The sequence below is a fragment of the Eurytemora carolleeae genome, unplaced genomic scaffold, assembly GCF_000591075.1.
Source record: "Eurytemora carolleeae unplaced genomic scaffold, Eaff_2.0 scaffold27, whole genome shotgun sequence".
Lineage (NCBI taxonomy): Eukaryota > Metazoa > Arthropoda > Copepoda > Calanoida > Temoridae > Eurytemora > Eurytemora carolleeae.
Window position 1 is genome coordinate 466,138 of NW_019396259.1, and position 19,909 is coordinate 486,046.

A 19,909-nucleotide genomic window follows, 5' to 3' on the forward strand; every position below is an offset into this window, starting at 1 on the left:
CTACAAAAATTGTTCAAAATGGGAAGAATTCAATGATCGGTTCAAATTAAAACGGGTTCACTAATTTTTACCTTATCATCATTCTCATTGTTATTTCAAATTTTATTTAATCTTTTTCGTTTTATAAGACGTTTTATTTGAAAAAGGAACATAAATAAAAAGTAGTAGATAATATAATTTTGAAAATGTTTTGCATGATAAACTTATCAAGTAAAATCCAATCAACGCCGGGCCGGGCTAAAATATTGTCGTTTTAAAAATAGAAATTAAAATACAAAAGTTCCAGGGCCCAACAAATTCCAAATACAAACAATTTTGTACAAATTTGTAAATATCTTTTATAAATATTTTTTTTTAAAAATAAACTATTAAAAATAAGTTCGCCCTTGTGTTTGTTTGGCGCTAATTCAGATTCAATTATAAATACGAAAATTATGAAGCATACATTATGATTTATGATTGGTATTTATCATAGATAAAGATAGATTGCGCATAAGACGACATTTTTCATCTTGAACGATATAAATGTACAGAGATGTTATAAAGATATTCCTATTATATAGATTAACTAGGTCGGTTGTGAACATTAGCTGTTCTTATGTCATTGAGTACTTGGGGTGTACATGAGTTCTGTATAGAGAAATTTAAGTTAGTTTAGTCCTTCTCATGTCCTTCCTCAGTTCTCGTCAATATGATATATTGCTCAGTGAAATATTGTTGTTCAAATAGTTCCATTCCCGGAGTTATTTTACACTCTATTACGAAATCCATTAAAACACCAAACCACCCCGCTTATCATTGAAGTGCACTTTGACCCCTAGAAGTATGAGTTCGTACATAAGCTATCTACGTTTATTTATTTATCTATGGTATTTATGCACAATTTTGCAGTTTGTAAAAAAACATGTTTTACTTCTTTTTGCATTTCTAAGTTTATCATTAGAACTTTAAATTCTCATGAGAATAAACTTTTTAAGATTTACAGAATAATTTATAAAAAAAACAGTACTTTGCAGATAAAAGTGTTCATTGTAAAGCAGTTTACTTCATTGGAGAACATTATTCTTTATTGGAGAACAGTTTACTTCATTGGAGAACATTATACTTCATTGGAGAACAGTTAATACTTCATCGGAGAACAGTTTACTTCATTGGAGAACATTATACTTTATTGGAGAACAGTTTACTTCATTGGAGAACATTATACTTTATTGGAGAACAGTTTACTTCATTGGAGAACATTATACTTCATTGGAGAACAGTTAATACTTCATCGGAGAACAGTTTTTCATTGGAGAACATTATACTTTAATGGAGAACAGTTTACTTCATCGGAGAACAGTTTACTTCTACTTGGAGAACATAATACCTCATCTGAGAACATTATACTTCATTGGAGAACAGTATACTTTATCAAAGAATAGTTTACTTCATCAGAGAACAATATACATCATTGCAGAACATTTCTATACTGGAGAAAAGGAGAACATTAGAACAGTTTTCTAATTTGGAGAACATGAGAACAGAAGAACAGTTTTCTATACTGGAGAACAGAAAAACAGAAGAATAGTTTTCTATCCTGGAGAACAGAAGAACAGTTTTTTATACTGGAGAACAGAAAAACAGAAGAATAGTTTTCTATACTGGAGAACAGGAGAACAGAAGAATAATTTTTTAAACTAAAGAACAAGAGAACAGTGTTCGGAGACTCTATTATCTGAAGAATGACAATCTTTTTATAGTTTTAAAGATTCGTGATTGAAGGTCGCGGAAGAGGATTTAGGAAGATTATACTTGATCTGGAAGAATTATAAAACTTCTAGAAAAGCTTGATGTTTAAACTTGTAAGTTATATTGCTTTTTCAAAAATAAAGAAAAATTGTCAAACCTTTTAATGTATTTTTTCGTAAAGGTTTTAACTGGGGTAATATTACACAAAACCATTGAAAATAAGGCTAGAAAACATATTTCTCCATGTGTTTTTCCAATGAAGAATGTGCTCAACAGCAATAAATAAAATGCTAAATCATGAAAAATATTTACTGTCAGCAAACTTTAAAAGATTTGAAAACGTAGCAGAAAATATCTACTAAATAATGAAATTTTGAACATATGGAAACTAATTATGGATAATAACCCTGCGGATGCAAATGCTAGAAACTTAAATCGTTTATGGCATTTATTCCAATTTAATTTTATAACTTTGTTTATGACAAAATAAAGTACCAAAAATGTATTGTCAATTTCTTCTATTCGAATTAATTCATTCAAAATTTAAAACTATCAAAAATATCAAAACTAAATCATAAAATTATAATACTAATTATAAAATTAAAAACTAATTATAAAATAATGAAACTAATTATAAAAAAAAACTAATTATAAAATTAAAAACTGATTATAAAATTAAAAACTGATTATAAAATTAAAAACTAATTATAAAATTAAAAACTGATCATAAAATTAAAAACTAATTATAAATTTTAAAAGTCAACTCGAAGTTTTATGAAGAATCAAAGAGATTTATTTGCAGTATGATTTCGAACATGTGAGACCTGATGGCTAAATATAAAGTGAGGATAAGTCTTAACTCTGGTTTGACATTACTAATCCAATCATGCGTTTTTGAAACTCTGGGTATGAAGATTTTGCTACTACAATGCGCTTGTTTCACGTTCAGATTAGAAGGAGTAATTCGGTCAAATATTGATATATTACAAACTAAAATATCTTTAAATTCTTTTCTATTATCTCAAATTTATGAACGATCCCTTGAATTAAACAGAGCTAGGATATAGTTAGAAGAAGTCTTTTAGGAAAAGTTTAAAAAGTTGCAACTTTATTAACGTGTTCACTAAACATGGAAACCTTAACAATTTTCCTTAGAAAAAATAGAAACATTGAAGAGAATGAAAATAATTATATTTCAGGCTTTTGTTAAATAATGGTTCAAATTGTTTAAATTGTAGGAAATATAACGAGATTTTATTCATTTTCTCTGTAGAAAAAAATAAATCAAATAAAAAAAATACTAATCTGCCAAAATTGTGCGTAATGTTTTATCCAGCTGAGCCGGACTGGTCCACATATTTTGGTGCCTAATATCACCCCAAAAAAAGGTGTATGATTTATGACAGGGAAGGACTCGAAAATCTTTTGAATTTTAACTCTTACAGAATTCTTACAGAAAAAGATAGAAATTAAAAATGTGTACGCAAACCTAGAGCTAGCTCCCATTAATCTCCTTAGAAGAGGATGGTCCAGTTTTACTACTATTCTAGGCTGAAATTCAGGCCGAAACATCAAATTACTCAGGGTTTATTGTATATATAGTATTAGCCTTAGAAGAGGATGGTACTGTCCCGTTTTACTACTATTCTAGGCTGAAATTCAGGCCGGAACATCAAATTACTCAGGGTTAATTGTATATATAGTATTAGTCTAGTATTTAAGTCACAAGTTTACGTGACATTTCCAGTAATTGTCAAGGATATAAAACTTTTTGCTTCAAAGATATTTTATCTTCCTGTTGTTTTCTAGGTGGAAGATATATCTAGTAATTACGCTGTTTTTCTTCTACTCATTCTCATATAAAACCCTGACTTTCAGCTTTTATTCTTTTATCTCAGAAAGAAATGTTTTTATGAACATTAGAACCAGTGAACTTACTAAAAACTGCCCTAAGCAATATATAAAACTTAAAGTTTTTTCCTTTAACAACTTATCATTTAGTACTTTTGTGAAAATAAATAAACAATTATGAAGGTTATGCATCTTAAGTTGAAAACTTTAGAATTAAATACACTAAATAGCGATTGCTTAATCTGAATATACAGGGTGTCCCACATCCAATTAGACCGCGTCAATGGGTCTAAATTACGATTTGGGGGGAAAATCAGAAAATTTAAGAAGAATGAATCATTTAAAAAAATTAATAAAGCTAATAGAAAATTTTATTGGCAGAAAATGCTAGATTTTTCGCGTATTATGTGCATATTTTGACGTTAAAAATTGTTGATAATCTAATATCATATGGGACGCTCTGTACACTGTGGACATTTTTCCCTCTTTCCGGATAACCCTACCAGATTCCGACCAAGAAGAGTTCTATTATTAAATGGCGGGCAAATTTTCAAATTTCCCGACGTTTGATCTTATTGGTAGCATTTTAGATACTTTCCGGAATACAAACTAAAGATCAAATTAAACTTCAGATTCATTGATCTCGATATCCACAATTCGAAAGTTTTCAGCTCTGGACTAGCCATGGCGAGATGTGCTCGATTTCGCCTATATGTATTTGTATTCAATCTAGTTTTGGTATTTTTGTCTAATCGAACAGTTAAATTAACGTGCATAACTTTATAAGTTAATTAAATCTATTGTTGTACTTGTTGTGACCCTCCATTAAAAAAAAGACATGGTCGATTTACAATGGTGCCCTTAAAACCTTCTTATTCTACAGTCATAACCAGAAAAGTGTAGAATAGGAAGACGACGTTATAGCATCTCTGAAGTGCATTTTATGTTGTTTAAAGCAAATAGCGTTACTTAAAAGTTATTAAATTACTTATTAAGTAAAATGGGTCGGTTTTCATTGTATAATGGCTGTGCCTCATGTTCTATGCGCTATTTAAAGTAATTACTTGAGTTTAAAAGTCGACTTCTTATTCCAGAGTTTTCTGGTTATCACTGTATATCATGCTTGATCAGAAAAAAATACATTTTAAGAATATTATTATGCATCATACATGCCACTCAATCAATTCACTTGAAATTAGGTTTCTAATCTATTTAAGAACAGAACTCAATAACTACTTAGTATTTGGCTGCACAAAGAGACAAGGCAAAGTAAAGGATTGTTTGAATTTGTTATTCCATTTTTGGTTCATACTGTAAAGAATCATAAAATTTATGTTTTGTGTTATAGATATAAAGAATAAGATCTCTACCCTGAACCTCCATCTAAGGTTAAATTTAGTTTAAAAAAAAGAAAATTAAATTTGGCCCAATCACAGGAATCTTTAGAGTTTCTTCTCCGAATCTTGAGATAGAAGTGTGTTCAATCTTTAGCTCTAGATATTCATTCTCAGGTTTTACCTCTCAGGATAGATTACTGTACTGAGTGAGTCCCACTGTCCTGTACCAACTTTACATCCTGGTTATCATTGTAAGGTACTGTACCGACTATACACTCTGGGTAGCATTGAACTGTACTGTACCCGCTATACACCCTGGTTATCATTGAACTGTACTGTACCGACTATACACCCTGGTTATCATTGAACTGTACTGTACCCACTGTACACCCTGGTTATCATTGAACTGTACTGTACCAACTATACACCATGGTTATTATTTAACTGTACTGTACCCACTATACATCATGGTTATCATTGAACTGTACTGTACCAAATATACACCCTGGTTATCATTGAACTGTACTGTACCGACTATACACCCTTGTTATCATTTAACTGTACTATACCGACTATACAACCTGGTTATCATTGAACTGTACTGTACCGACTATACACCATGGTTATCATTGAACTGTACTGTACCAACTATACACCCTGGGTATAATTTAACTGTACTGTACCCACTATACATCATGGTTATCATTGAACTGTACTGTACCAAATATACACCCTGGTTATCATTGAACTGTACTGTACCGACTATACACCCTTGTTATCATTTAACTGTACTATACCGACTATACAACCTGGTTATCATTGAACTGTACTGTACCGACTATACACCATGGTTATCATTGAACTGCACTGTACCGACTTTACACCCTGGTTATCATTGAACTGTACTGTACCGACTATACACCCTGGTTATCATTGAACTGTACTGTACCGACTATACTCCCTGGTTATCATTGAACTGTATTGTACCGACCATACACCCTGGTTATCATTGAGCTGTATTGTACCGACTTTACACCCTGGTTAACATTGCACTGTACTGAACCGACTATACACCCTGGTTAACATTGAACTGTACTATACCAACTATACACCCTGGGTATGATTGAACTTTACTGTACCAACTATACACCCTGGTTATCATTGAACTGTACTGTACCGACAATACACCCTGGTTATCATTGAACTGTACAGTACCAACTATACACCCTGGGTATCATTGAACTGTACTGTACCAACTATACACCATGGGTATCATTGAACTGTACTGTACCAACTATACACCCTGGGTATCATTTAACTGTACTGTACCGACTATACATCATGGTTATCATTGAACTGTAAACTATACACCCTGGGTATCATTGAACTGTACTGTACCAACTATACACCATGGGTATCATTGAACTGTACTGTACCAACTATACACCCTGGGTATAATTAAACTGTACTGTACCGACTATACATCATGGTTATCATTGAACTGTACTGTACCGACTATACTCCCTGGTTATCATTGAACTGTACTGTACCGATTATACACCCTAGCGATCATTGAACTGTACTGGCATAGTACTCTATGTACATGTATGTACATTGTACAATGATAATCATGAACCTTAGAATCATTGTATGTATATACATATTCATATAAATTTAAGAAAAAAACATTTATTGTTTAGAGAATTAAAACATGTGAAACATGTATGGATAATTCTATGTATATACATAAATATATACTGTGGCGGCTATGAAAGTCGTCTTTTCCTTAGAGAACCTCTCGCGGCAGCTAGAGAGAAAAGAGGAGTTTCTGAGGCCAGGTAGTTTAAACATGTGATATTCAAGATATGATTTTTTCTAACTTTGTAAATTTAAGTTTAAAATATAGTTAATCGTTTCAAACTCTTCGTAATTGTAGCCAACCGCCAAATTGGTGACCCAGGACTATTGAATACATTTCTAAGTCCAAGTAAAGCAACCCACCACGTTGTATTATTCTTTATATAAACTCAAATAACATAAAAACTCAAAGTTTTGAGTAAGTGTTTCTGTTTTTTTGCTAGTGTTATTTTCGGCTGAAAAGTGAACCTGCCTCCCTGTTTTCTCCACAGGCTATCACAGTAAGCGAAAACCTAGCTCGACAGTGGTTATTTATTTTTCCGCCATGATTGGAGATCCAGCTTTGGCCACTGGCGCAGTAAACCAGGTGGATTCCTCCCCATCCAGTCATCTCTATTCAGTCGCTCTGAAGTTGCCTGTCTTCTGGCCTGACAGCTGCGAATCCTGGTTTATCAACGCTGAGTCCCAGTTCCACCTCAAAAACATCACCAGCAGCACCACCAAGTTCCATCATGTGGTTGCGTCTCTACCACAGAAGGAGATAGATAACGTAGTGGATATAATAAGGAACCCGCCTACTGCTGATCCTTATGGTGTGTTGCGGTCTCGTCTTCTACAGACACATTCTCTAATAGACTATGCACGTTGTGAATCCATCATGTCACTACCTCTGTCTGGAGATATGCTTCCTTCAGCTCTCTTATCCAGGATAAGGGCTCTCCTTCCTATAGAACATCAGGAGTGCTTGTTCCTGCGGTATGCGTTCTTGAGACAACTTCCATCTGATGTCAGATCTCATTTAGTCCACGATAAAACCGCCGATATTGCTGTTTTCTCTCAATGTGCCGACGAGATATACCGGAGTAGTTTGTCTTCTAATTCATCGGTAAACGCCTTGGATTCAGTGCATGCTGTTAATACTCCTCCTTCTAGGCAGAACCGCCGTAATCAGCGCTCTCAGAGAACTTCTAGTCCAGTTACCCGCCGTTCTCAAACTCCTGCAGCTCCATCTCGCCATCCAGCTTCACCATCCTTTTGCTGGTACCATGCCAAGTTCGGTTCCAAGGCCATCAGTTGTCAAGCTCCATGTGCCTGGTCGGGAAACTAGGAGGATGTTTCTTCCCTGCCTGCCGGTTCAACGAGTTCTGCTCTAATCTATCTCCATGATGGTCTCTCCAACCGTCGTTTTCTAGTCGACACGGGGGCTTCAATTTCGGTTTTTCCATCTACGACCTCATCTTCAACTTCTGGTGTTCGGTTACTCACGGCTGATGGGTCAACTTTAACCTGCTCTGGTTCCAGAATTATTCCTTTACGGTTTGGAACGTGGAATTGTTCCTGGACTTTCCAGCTAGCTCCAGTTTCTGTTCCAATCCTTGGAGCAGATTTTCGTCACCATCATGATTTAAGCATGAACTTGAGGAGCAAAAAGGTATTCTCCAACAGCTATTCTATTGGTTCTAAGATTGATTTATCCTCTTCTCCATTGACTCAACCACGCAGATGCAAGCAGCCTTTCTCTCCACTCCTCAGTGCATGTCAGACCTTCTTGAAGAATTTCCTGATGTACTTCAATCCGATGGTTTCACTGCTTCTCCGTCACGTCATAAGGTTCGTCATCACATTCTCACCAACCCTGGCCCGCCGATTTTTGCTAAAGCTCGCAGACTGGATCCTGCTAAACTTGCTTTAGCTAAAGCAGAATTCTCCGCTATGGAAAAGTCTGGGATTGTCCGCCGTTCTACTTCTCCTTGGGCCTCTCCACTACACATGGTCAAGAAGAAGGATGGAGGTTGGAGACCTTGCGGCGATTACCGCGGTCTAAACACCGCCACTGTGCCTGACCATTATCCTCTTCCCAACATCGCCGATTTTTCCTCAGGAGTTAGTGGTTCAACTATTTTCTCCAAGTTAGATCTTCAGAAGGGATATTATCAGGTACCTGTCGAGGAGATGGACATCCAGAAGACTGCCATCATCACCCCCTTCGGGATGTTCGAGCTCCTGAGGATGCCTTTTGGATTACGTAACGCTGGAAACACATTTCAATGCTTGATGGATCAAATCCTTGGAGATCTTCCTTTCTGTTTTGTCTACGTTGACGATATTCTGGTTTTTAGTAAAGATCTATCTTCTAATGTTCAGCACCTCCGAGACGTTTTACTCCTCTGTCGAGAACATGGTCTTACTATTGGTCTGCCTAAGTGTCAGTTTGCTGTGACGGAAATTGAGTTCCTGGGACACCGCCTCACTTCCTCTGGATGTTCTCCCTTGGTGAAACACTCCGACGCCATCTCTGCCTTTCCACAACCTTCAGACAAACCCAGCCTCCAGAGGTTTCTCGGAATGGTTAATTTTTACAGGAAATTTCTCCGCTCTGCAGCTCAGGTGCTTGCTCCTCTCACTGATGCTCTGAAAGGCCCTGGAAAAACTATTTCTTGGTCTCCACTCATGAACTCTGCTTTCAACAGAGCCAAACTACTCCTTTCAGCTGTTCCGGAACTAGTTCACCCTCAGACCAACACAGCAATATCTCTGTCTGTAGATGCCTCAGATTCTCACATTGGAGCTGTTCTTCAACAGCAGCTACGCGACAATTCTTGGGCTCCGCTGGCGTTCTTCTCTAAGAAACTTTCTGATGCTGAGAAGAAATACTCCGCCTTTGACAGAGAGCTCCTGGCAGCCTTTTCATCTGTTTGACACTTCAGATTCATGCTAGAAGGTAGAGAATTCACAATATTTACTGACCACAAACCATTAACTCATGCTTTGTTCAGGACGAGTCCTCCTTGGTCAGCTCGCCAGCAGAGACATCTTGCATACCTGGCAGAGTTCACTAATTCCATTGTACACATTCCTGGCAAGGAGAAGGTAGTAGCTGACGCCCTCTCCCGCCCAGTTTCCCCTGTCTCATCTCCAAGTTTTACCCCTGGTTCATCTTCAATTTCTCCAGGTCCAATTAAACCTTGCTCCGACCCGAAACCTAACTCCAAACCATTCCAGTCTTCCTCCAAATCTATCCACACTCACGCCCTTCCTGTTCCTGGTGCGGAGGTGTCGGAGGTGTTGGAGGTGTCGGAGGTGTCGGAGATGTCGGAGATGTCGGATTTTTCTCCTTGTTCCCTCTCTACATCCGCATTGGTCCCAGCTCCAGGCGGAGATAATTCGTTATACGATTTGGATGCTTCAAGTTTAGCCAAGTTTCAAACTATGTGTTCATCCGTGCAAGAAATGAAAGTTAATCCATCTCTTACAGTGATTTCTCATTCCGTTGGAAATGATGATATTTTTTGTGATATTTCAACTGATTCACTTTGTCCCTTAGTCCCTCTTCAGCTTCGACACAAATTATTCTTACAACTGCACAGTATTTCTCATCCTGGTGTCAGAGCTTCGAAGAGATTGATCTCATCAAGATTTGTTTGGCCAGGAATGTCCAGAGATGTTGGTTTGTGGGCCAAATCGTGTATTTCATGCCAAAAATCCAAGATTTCAACTCATGTTCATTCTACAATTTCTCCTATTCCAGTACCAACCCGGAGATTTTCTCACATTCATGTGGATCTTGTTGGTCCTCTCCCATCAAGCCATGGTTTTACATATCTTTTCACCATGATCGACAGAACTACGAGATGGCCGGAGGCCGTTCACTTGTCCTCCATCTCAGCTGACTCTTGTGCTCGTGCTCTAATCTCAACCTGGATTTCAAGATTCGGAGTTCCTGCAGTTATCATGTCTGATAGAGGTTCTCAATTCACGTCTTCAATCTGGACTAGAGTTTGTTCTATGTTAGGAATTTCAACCTCCACAACGACCTCTTTTCATCCTTAAAGTAATGGTATGGTTGAAAGGTTCCACAGGAGTCTCAAGTCTTCTCTACAAGCCAGGTTAGCAGGTTCTGATTGGTTCTCTCACCTACCTCTAGTTCTCTTGGGTTTGAGAGCAACTCTGAAGGATGATACTGGCCTCTCAGTTTCCGAGGCTGTGTATGGTTCTCCTCTGACCCTACCTGGTGAACTTGTAGACGTCCCTGAACTCCTCCCTGATTCCTTTCTCAGGAAAGTTGACAGAGCTATTGAAGGATTCGCCATTTCTCCGCCTCATCATGTTCGTCCTGTTCCATCTGCTAAACTACCTACAGCTCTTGTCTCAGCTAAGTACGTGTTTGTTCGTGAAGATGCAGTTATTTCATCCTTGGCTCCACGTTATCGAGGCCCTTACTTGGTATTAGACGGACAGGACAAGTACTTCCGCCTCCAGATCGGTTCTAAACAGGACGTAGTTTCAGTAGATCGTCTGAAGCCTGTTTTCAGTGATACTCCGGTGACTCCCTCGGTTCCTCCGCCTCGAGGAAGACCCAGACTGAATCCAAAATCTTTTCCTTCAGTTCCTCCGCCTTCCTCTGCCACCAGATTACCCAAGAAGGTCAGGTTCAAGCTGGTTCCCAAGGTTCTTCCGCCATCTGTTCCTGTTCGTCGGAACCCTCACAGGTCTTCCAGAGATAATAGGATCTGCTCCGCCGTTCCTTCTAGGGGGGACTACTGTGGCGGCTATGAAAGTCGTCTTTTCCTTAGAGAACCTCTCGCGGCAGCTAGAGAGAAAAGAGGAGTTTCTGAGGCCACGTAGTTTAAACATGTGATATTCAAGATATGATTTTTTCTAACTTTGTAAATTTAAGTTTAAAATATAGTTAATCGTTTTAAACTCTTCGTCATTATAGCCGACCGCCAAAGTACATTATTAAAATAAATAAATTAACAGAATGTTAAACTAGAAAGAGAAGCGTGAATAAATCTTATTGCGAGTAAGTTAGAAATATAGTAATTTTGTAACTCTAATCTGTAAGATTTATGATAATTACAAACACAAGACAGAAATGTAAGACAGAATAGTTTAAAGCTTAGAAAGAATTTAACTTGAAATATTGATTTATAAAGTTTACAAAACCTCTGCAGTGAAGTTGTTTATTTCTAATCTAGTAAATTAAAATGAACGAATAAAGAATAACAAAAAATAACAAAAAAAACTCTTAAGATTGATTTCCAAAATAAGAAAAAAATTTAAAGTTCTTCAGGTTTATAACTTGCAAAATTGAATTAAAAGTTTGCAAAACAGCTCTTCCTTTATTTATAATGTATAAAATAAAAATAAACGAATAAAAAATATCAAAAAAATAATATGAAAAACATCTCTGTAGATTCATTTCCAAAACAAAAAAATAATCAAATTAAAGTTCTGAGGTGTCTTACTTGCAAAATTTAATTGAAAGTTTGCAAAGTTGCAAAATATTTTGCAATCCATTTATTGCTAATCTAAAGCCAAGAAGACAACTTGAATAGAAATTATCTACACTCAAAACAAGATTGATACCTTCGGCATTAAAGGAAATGAGTCTTTGCAACAAACTCTGAATTTCTAATTCATATTTCTTTGCAACCCTATGTCGTAGGCAACTTCCCAATTGTGCAATTTCTCAAGCAGTAACTTCCCAAAGGTAAGGTTAGGCACTTTGATGCACCGCAAGCTGCAATGGGGACCTAGCACTGCGGCTAGGACATACTTGTCAACCCTGCATGTTGAATCTTACATGTCAACCCTGCATGTAGAATCTTACATGTCAACCCTGCATGTAGAATCGCAAATGTCAACCATTCATGTAGAATCTTATATGTCAAACCTTTATGTAGAATCTTACATGTCAACCCTGCATATAGAATCGCAAATGTCAACCCTTCATGTAGGATCTTACATGTCAACCCTGCATGTAGAATCTTACATGTCAACCCTGCATATAGAATCGCAAATGTCAAACCTTCATGTAGGATCTTACATGTCAACCCTGCATATAGAATCGCAAATGTCAACCCTTCATGTAGGATCTTACATGTCAACCCTGCATATAGAATCGCAAATGTCAATCCTGCGGCCTGCATTATAGAATAGCATGTTTAAAATTATAAATTTTGGAAATATCTTTGAATTCCGTAAATGAAATAAGAAAAAATCTTTGAAATTTCTTAGATTTTTCGATGAACGACGAAAAGATTGTGGCATTGAAATGTTTAAAAGCTAAAATGAAAATATACTCTAGACGCTATTATTTCCTGATTTCAAATAAGACAATAAAAACTCATAATAGAACAACAAAAATAAATTAACCTGACATCAAAATAGTTCTCAAATGCAATTTACTCTTTCTTTTTACTTCTGTATTTTGTTTTTAAGATTTAACCCTGGCTTTTTGCTATAGAGTAACTAGCGAATGTAAATTAAATATTTTAAATTATGGTATTTTGTATCACAAAATTCATATGCTACTTACAATATTATTTTTGTATCTGGAAAAAAAAATTTGTGTTAAAAAATAGAAATTCCAAAATATTTCTAAAATAGAATCAAGCTTACCTCAAGTTTAAAACTTTAAAGTTTAAACTAATTATTTCCTTAAATTGATTTCTGAATCATCACAGATTAATCTGCAGAGAAATATATTTAGCAGAAATAATGGAAATAGAAAATAATTTATTAAATAGACTTATTGTAATTCTATTTAAGAATAAACAAGAAGGATGCTTAATTGTATTAAAGACTTGGAAGGAACAGACATAAATTTTCAAATGTTGCCTCAAAAAAAATTTAATTTAAACAATTTTGAATTTCTCCCATGAGACTAAATAAAATCTGTGGAAACATAAATTTCTATTTTAATCAAAATGTACAAATAAAAATTATAGCAAATTAGCATTAAAATACTGTTCTTTTTAAACCGTTTTTTCCATCATAAAAAATATTATTTTACCCAATATTTTGCTCAACTTTCAACACTTTAGGATTCTGAATTTTTTAAAATTCTAAATAAGACCTTTCTATATTTCCGAGAAAAAGTAATCATGTCAGTCTCGTAAATTAAATTTTTTTTTCCCTGAAAAAAATCTTTTGATTCCAATATAATTCCAATTATCTGCCTAACTTTTGGATCCAAAAAAAACTTTAAAGGTCGATGAAGCCTAACATTCTTATAACATTCTGAAGTCTCATTTTTTGCGGGTAACCCTGTTTTATATAGATCATAAACTACTTATATTTGATACATTTGCAGTAACATTGAGAACCTAGTGTTTTGCAAAAATATATATTTCGTAAATTGATGGCATTTCAATTTGTCGGTGCAGAAATAAAAATTATTTTTATACAGTGGTTACCATTATAAAATGGAATAATAAGAACGGCTCAGCTACATTTTGCCTAGTCACAATTTGCCTAGTCACATTTTGCCTAGTCACATTTTGCCTAGTTCACTTTTGCCTAGGTAACATTTTGCCTAGGTAACTTTTTGCCTAGTTCAAGTTTGCCTAGTACAATTTTGGCTAGGGTAACATTTTGCCTAGGTAACGCAAGAGCATGTTTTTTGCCTAGTCAATAATTTTTTATAAAAAACAAATTTTGTCAAGAATTAAACATTTTTTTAAAGTTTAACCAGATAAATTTTAATGAATTAAAATTAATGAATTGAATTGTATTCTGTACAGCAATTTTAACATTCCTGTCACTCTACAAAAGATAAAATATGGTTATGTATCAGACATATATATATATTTTTTAAATACATTTTACATAATCATGGAGTATACATAGGAATTCATACAGGTGATCTTTATTTATCATTATTTATCTTCTGCTGGTCATGTGCAAGGGTTTGGATATAATCAGCTTTCGGCATGGTATGGAAAGCTTCTACAACAAATTTCACCCAGCCTTTTCTGTGGTCTTAGCTTTAGTCTTCAGCAGCTTGTTGATATGGCCTTGGGTTGGGAGTACATCCCCTACCAGGTTTCCAGTAGATATCCTCGTTGTTTGGGTTGCAGTGCATGATCTCTGGGAACAGCGCCAATTCTTGTTCTCTGCCCTCTCCCCATTGAAAACATAATAGAAGTTATTCTTATCTCTGTAGTTTGACTTACCCCGCCTTGTAAGCCCTGCAGTTATCATGGGAGCCATTTTCAATGTGTCTCTCCTTCTGATTGGGTTAAAGGAAACTGAATGATTTTCAAAAATTTGCGGATTTAAAAAAAAAATTCTCGGATTGATGAAAATTTCTTCGTGAAAAAATTATTGACTAGGCAAAAAATTCGCTCTTTTGTTACTCTAGGCAAACTGTTACCCTAGGCAAAATGTTACTAGGCAAAATGTTACCTAGGCAAACTGTTACCTAGGCAAAATGTGACTAGGCAAAATGTGACTAGGCAAAATGTGACTAGGCAAATTGTGACTAGGCAAAATGTAGCTGAGCCATAAGAACCAGAAATGCAATTGCAGTCTCATGAGTTTAAAACGCCAATCAAAATTTTAGCTCTGCATAAATGTTGTTCAAATGTAATTATTTTATATTTCAGTTTTCTATAATTAAATTATTTTGTTTGGAATAAAAATGTGTTCATCTATTTTTTCAATTAAGATTATTATCCACAACTCCAGAATTATATAGATTAAATACAGGGCTTAATATAAACATTAGATAGAATTAAATCTTTTAAATTTAATTCTACAGAATTCGAAAAAAATATGTAAATTCAGTTGAACCAGCCAGTAACGGAAAAGTTCTAAAATCATTTTAATCAATTTTCCAAGAAAATTTGATACAAAATATTTATCTCTTTTTGAAAAAAATTTATGCAAATTAAAGATCCTATTACTGCATGGTAGTAAAATTAGTTTAGAAGGTGTATTTCTTTTCCACGATTCCACAATTCGAATAAAACACTTCCCCCCCCCCCCCACCCCTTCCATCGTGGGATAAATACATTTTAATAATGTAGAACTGTCAAGACGACCTGAAACTCTAAAAATCTGACAATTCCAAGGTTTCATCTGAAGAATATTCCTTATATAAAAATTTCCCAGTGAAAGAACAAGTGAACGGATTCAGGGAATCAGAAATATCAGGAAACAGACAGTTTACATTCTGTATAGTTCTCTCTGAAGGCTTATTTTTTCTGGATAACCCTATATATATGTAAATTTAGATAACTTGCCATTTTTTAATATCCAGTGTCAGAATTTAATGAATCAATCAATGAATCAAATCCACCAAAAACCGGTTTGAATTGAGCGCCGGCTTAAATCTTAAAAAATTGTATACAATTTTTAGTGGAACCAACCATATTTATGCCGCGGCTTAAATTTAAGCCGCGGATCAAATTATTTAAATTCGGTCTCAGGAATCACTTAACCTAAAACTTTGGTTTCAACTTCATAGCAACAAGAAGTGTATAAAACAAATTTAAAAACAAGGTTCCCGAATAGTCGTTTATTACATTGAAGTTTCCAGTATCTATGTAATAAAACAAGACATTCGTATATATATATATATATATATATATATATGTTGAGTATAGCCGGCAAACGGCTGGACCGATTGGGCTGAATTTTTTTTGTGGAAACTCAAAAGTGTTTGGGGGGTGTAATAGGCTAAAAATAAATTCAAAAATATTTTTTCTCAAATTTCTTTTTCTTTTTAAAATTTTTTTTTCAACTTTTATTTTCCGAGGGCAACGCGGGGCCCTTCAGCTAGTATTACATATTAAAATTATGCAAAACCCATAAGAACATGAACGAGAGAATGAAAGAAGGACAAACAAGACCAACAAAAAAACAAGAATAACATGAATGTTTAAACAAGGTACTAATGCAAGGAAAGTTATTTCAGAGGTGTACGCATCTTTTGTACTATGCAGTGTACTGACTTTGGGCGGAAAAGTAAACACAAGACGGATTCCACAGCATGACATGGAATCCATTTTCACAAAAATAATCAATGAAATATTCTGGTCATAGGAAACTATTATGTGAATTTTCAAAATTATCAAATTTAAATGCTTTTAACCTCCTCAGATACTAAACGCACACTGATGCATCTATTCTTGTTTACAAAGTCCGCCCAGAGAGAACTGGTTTCAATATGTACGCAGAGTATACAAAGAAAAAAAACAATTAGAGGAAAAATTACAATTCCAATGAGTTTTTCAGTTTTACAAGTAGCGCCAAGAATAATAATAAGTTGTTCTATAGACAAATTCTTGATATATGTCAATACTAGAAATTCAGGAAGCAACGTTATGATACAGTGGTAGGCGATTATAGTAATACAATGAAGACGACTTTTGATTTCAATTTTAATTTATTTCAAGCTTCTAAACATCATGGAAACAACGAGAAGTTATAAATAAAATAACTCCTAAAAAGTTTTTACACAATCAAAACAAAAAATAAAAAATTGTCTTTATTATATTGATATAATCTCGTATCGCTATATGATAATAAATAAATTTATTTCTGAAACATTCTTGTATTAACATGTATGGTAACTATTCCAGATATAATTGTCGAATGGGTGAGATTAACTAAATCAAGTTCAACTATCTAAAATATGCATTATGTATTTACACAAATTTGTCCCATTTGTTGTTAGCAGAGTTATAATTAAAATTGGATAAAATGTAATTATTGGTCTCTTTCAGTATCGTAATTGCAGATTGTATACTATTAAAAAAGAACTGTATATTAGTATAAATAAGAACGGACTGAACAATTGTGCAATATAAAGAAAAACTGTACAGTGTGCAGTTAGGAAAAGCTCTGTACGTTGTACAATATTAAAAACGGTTTGTAAAGTATAGAACCTCACAGAAAAAAGTGGGCCTTCTGTACTTATAAAGTGTATTATACTGAGAATGTATGCTTATTGTACAGTGAAATATGTTAAGAAACTCTGTTCAATGTACAGCGTATAATATTGAGAAACTCTGTACAGTGTACAGTGTATTATAATAAAAAAGACTGTGCAGTGTCCTATGTGTAATATTAAAAATAGTCTGTACATTGTACGGTGTATAATATTAAGAAAATCTTTGAAGTGTACAGTGTAGAATAATAAGATAGTCTGTACAATGTACAGTGTAGAATATTAAGATAGTCTGTACAGTGTACAGTGTATAATATTAAGAAAATCTGAACAGTGCACAGTTTAGAATATTAAAGAAAGGTTAAAATGAAATGTATAAGGAAAGAAGAGAAATTCTAATATTTGGAACTTGGTTTAATTTCCTGAATCTAGTTTCCTATATATATATATATAACATACCTACCCAACTTTCATCTGTATCTATACAACATCAAAAAGTTTTTTTTGATATTCAGAAAAGTGCAGCAGAGATATACTTTTTAAAAATTTTTATAGTGAAAATCTTTTTCCTTTAATAATAAAAAAGTTTTCTTATACCAGTTAATTAAATGTAATCAAAAGAGAATTTTTTTGCTTTTTCTTGAAGATAAAAAACTTTATAAGTTGCGATTGAATGAGTCTCCTGTTTTGAAGAAAAAGGAATTGTATTACTTGTTTAAAACTCAAATAAACCCTATAATATTTTTGCAACCCATGGTTGATATTTAAGTCATTGACTTTTTAATCTAGAAAACTCACAATTAGGTTGCAAAATATAAGGGTAAAAACATTGTATTTCGAGTGATCTTAGTGTCAAAAAGTAAAAGTTATCGGTTGCCTTACATTGATGTATTGGATGGAAGTAAATTTGCATTTATTTTAATATTTCTCTGAAACCGGAACAATTATAATGGATTTTTAACCATATCCGGCCAGAGGGGTTTCTGGTGTGTAATTTCTAGTTTTTATAACTATTACATGCACAGAATTTTAATATTTTTCAGTGCTTTTATGATTCAAATCTGGGACGCTTTATTAAAGTATGATGCAGCATACAGTGGGACCGAAAAACTACTATGTGGAAGACGACTGTTAGGCTCAAGTTATGGTTTTGAATAGTTTTGCAATAAACTCAAAAAAGCAGTGATGAAAAAAAATCTGAAAACTTAAGGATCGTTTGAAAAACAATCGTTTGTGAAAATTATCGTTTTTGAAAGCGATGAAAACGATTGTATAGTAACGATGTACATTGTACAAAGCCCCATTTAGATAAATAAGTTAATATACAAGCTATTATTTGAGCTATTTACTTTTAACAACATAAATAATAAATGGTTGCTAAAATGTCATCTTCATGTCAAACTTGCTAAGAATGAAAAAAGCGACAAATAAATCTTGAGAAAAAGATTTTTTTTGCTATCAACTATCAAATCAATATCCATCTTGAGGTGCAAAATGAAAAGTACAAAAGTTGCAAGATTTTTTGTACAATTCTTAACTAAGGTTTTTAATTCTATAAATGCATAAAAGAATCTTTAAAAGGCTTTGATGTTATCAAGGTATATAGAAGAGAAGAAGTTGAGTAGGTCTTCTCTAGATCCAACACCACTGTTTTGCGGATTTTATAATCCTCTTTTGGGGATTTCATCCTCTTGTTCTCGTGTTTGAGAGTATGAACAACCATGCATATGCGGTTTATCCTAAATAGGTATCTGAACATATATTATCATCCAGAGTCTAAAACTAAAGAATGCACGAATTTTAAGTTCGAGGTTAAAAGTTCTGTAAAATAATGAATAGCTACTTAAATATTAAACTTTCTCAATTTTAAATTTGATTTTTCCGGGAAAAATCTGAACCAATCAGAGAAAAGGATTTACGGAGAATTATTAAGTAAGTATCGGTATTCGGTAATCAGCTGTTTTTTAAATTTTAAATTATTTACGTGACGGAAAACCAAACATAGTTACAACCGTATTTTGGGTTTACGTGCAAACATTAATATAATCTAAAAGGTGAAATTTTATTAAATCAAGGTTTTTACTTTTAAATATATCGTAATTAGTTGAATGCCACTGAATGATGATAGACAAATAGGATCGATTGCGGGATTTCAAGATTTTAACCCTGTGTTTAATTTTTAACTCGTCGATTTCGGCGAGTTAAATATTTAACCACAGGGTTAAATATTTAACCTCATGGTTAAAGTTCAGGTTTAATTTAAGTCAGAAGTGGCATTTAACCATGAACTTAAAATTTAAGTCAACACTTTTCGTTCTTTAGTTTTGGACTCAGGAGTACATGTTCTCGTGTTTGAGGAAGGAGACTCACTCGTTCCTGGATTCCGGTTTTCCTGTTCCCGGATTTTCTTATGAAATTCTCGAGTATTCTTAACTTTCATTTAGACTCGAAT

General features: G+C 34.1%; 2 protein-coding genes across 2 annotated transcripts; both read left to right on the plus strand.

Moving 5' to 3' along the window:
• The first annotated feature begins 7,101 nt into the window (after positions 1–7,101).
• LOC111699550 (uncharacterized) lies at positions 7,102–7,884 on the plus strand. The gene has a single exon (XM_023470250.1). It carries the CDS (start codon positions 7,102–7,104, stop codon positions 7,882–7,884), a length of 783 nt encoding a protein of 260 aa, XP_023326018.1.
• Positions 7,885–10,616: 2,732 nt separating this feature from the next.
• Positions 10,617–11,402, plus strand: LOC111699551 (uncharacterized). The gene has a single exon (XM_023470251.1). It carries the CDS (start codon positions 10,617–10,619, stop codon positions 11,400–11,402), a length of 786 nt encoding a protein of 261 aa, XP_023326019.1.
• Positions 11,403–19,909: the final 8,507 nt, after the last annotated feature.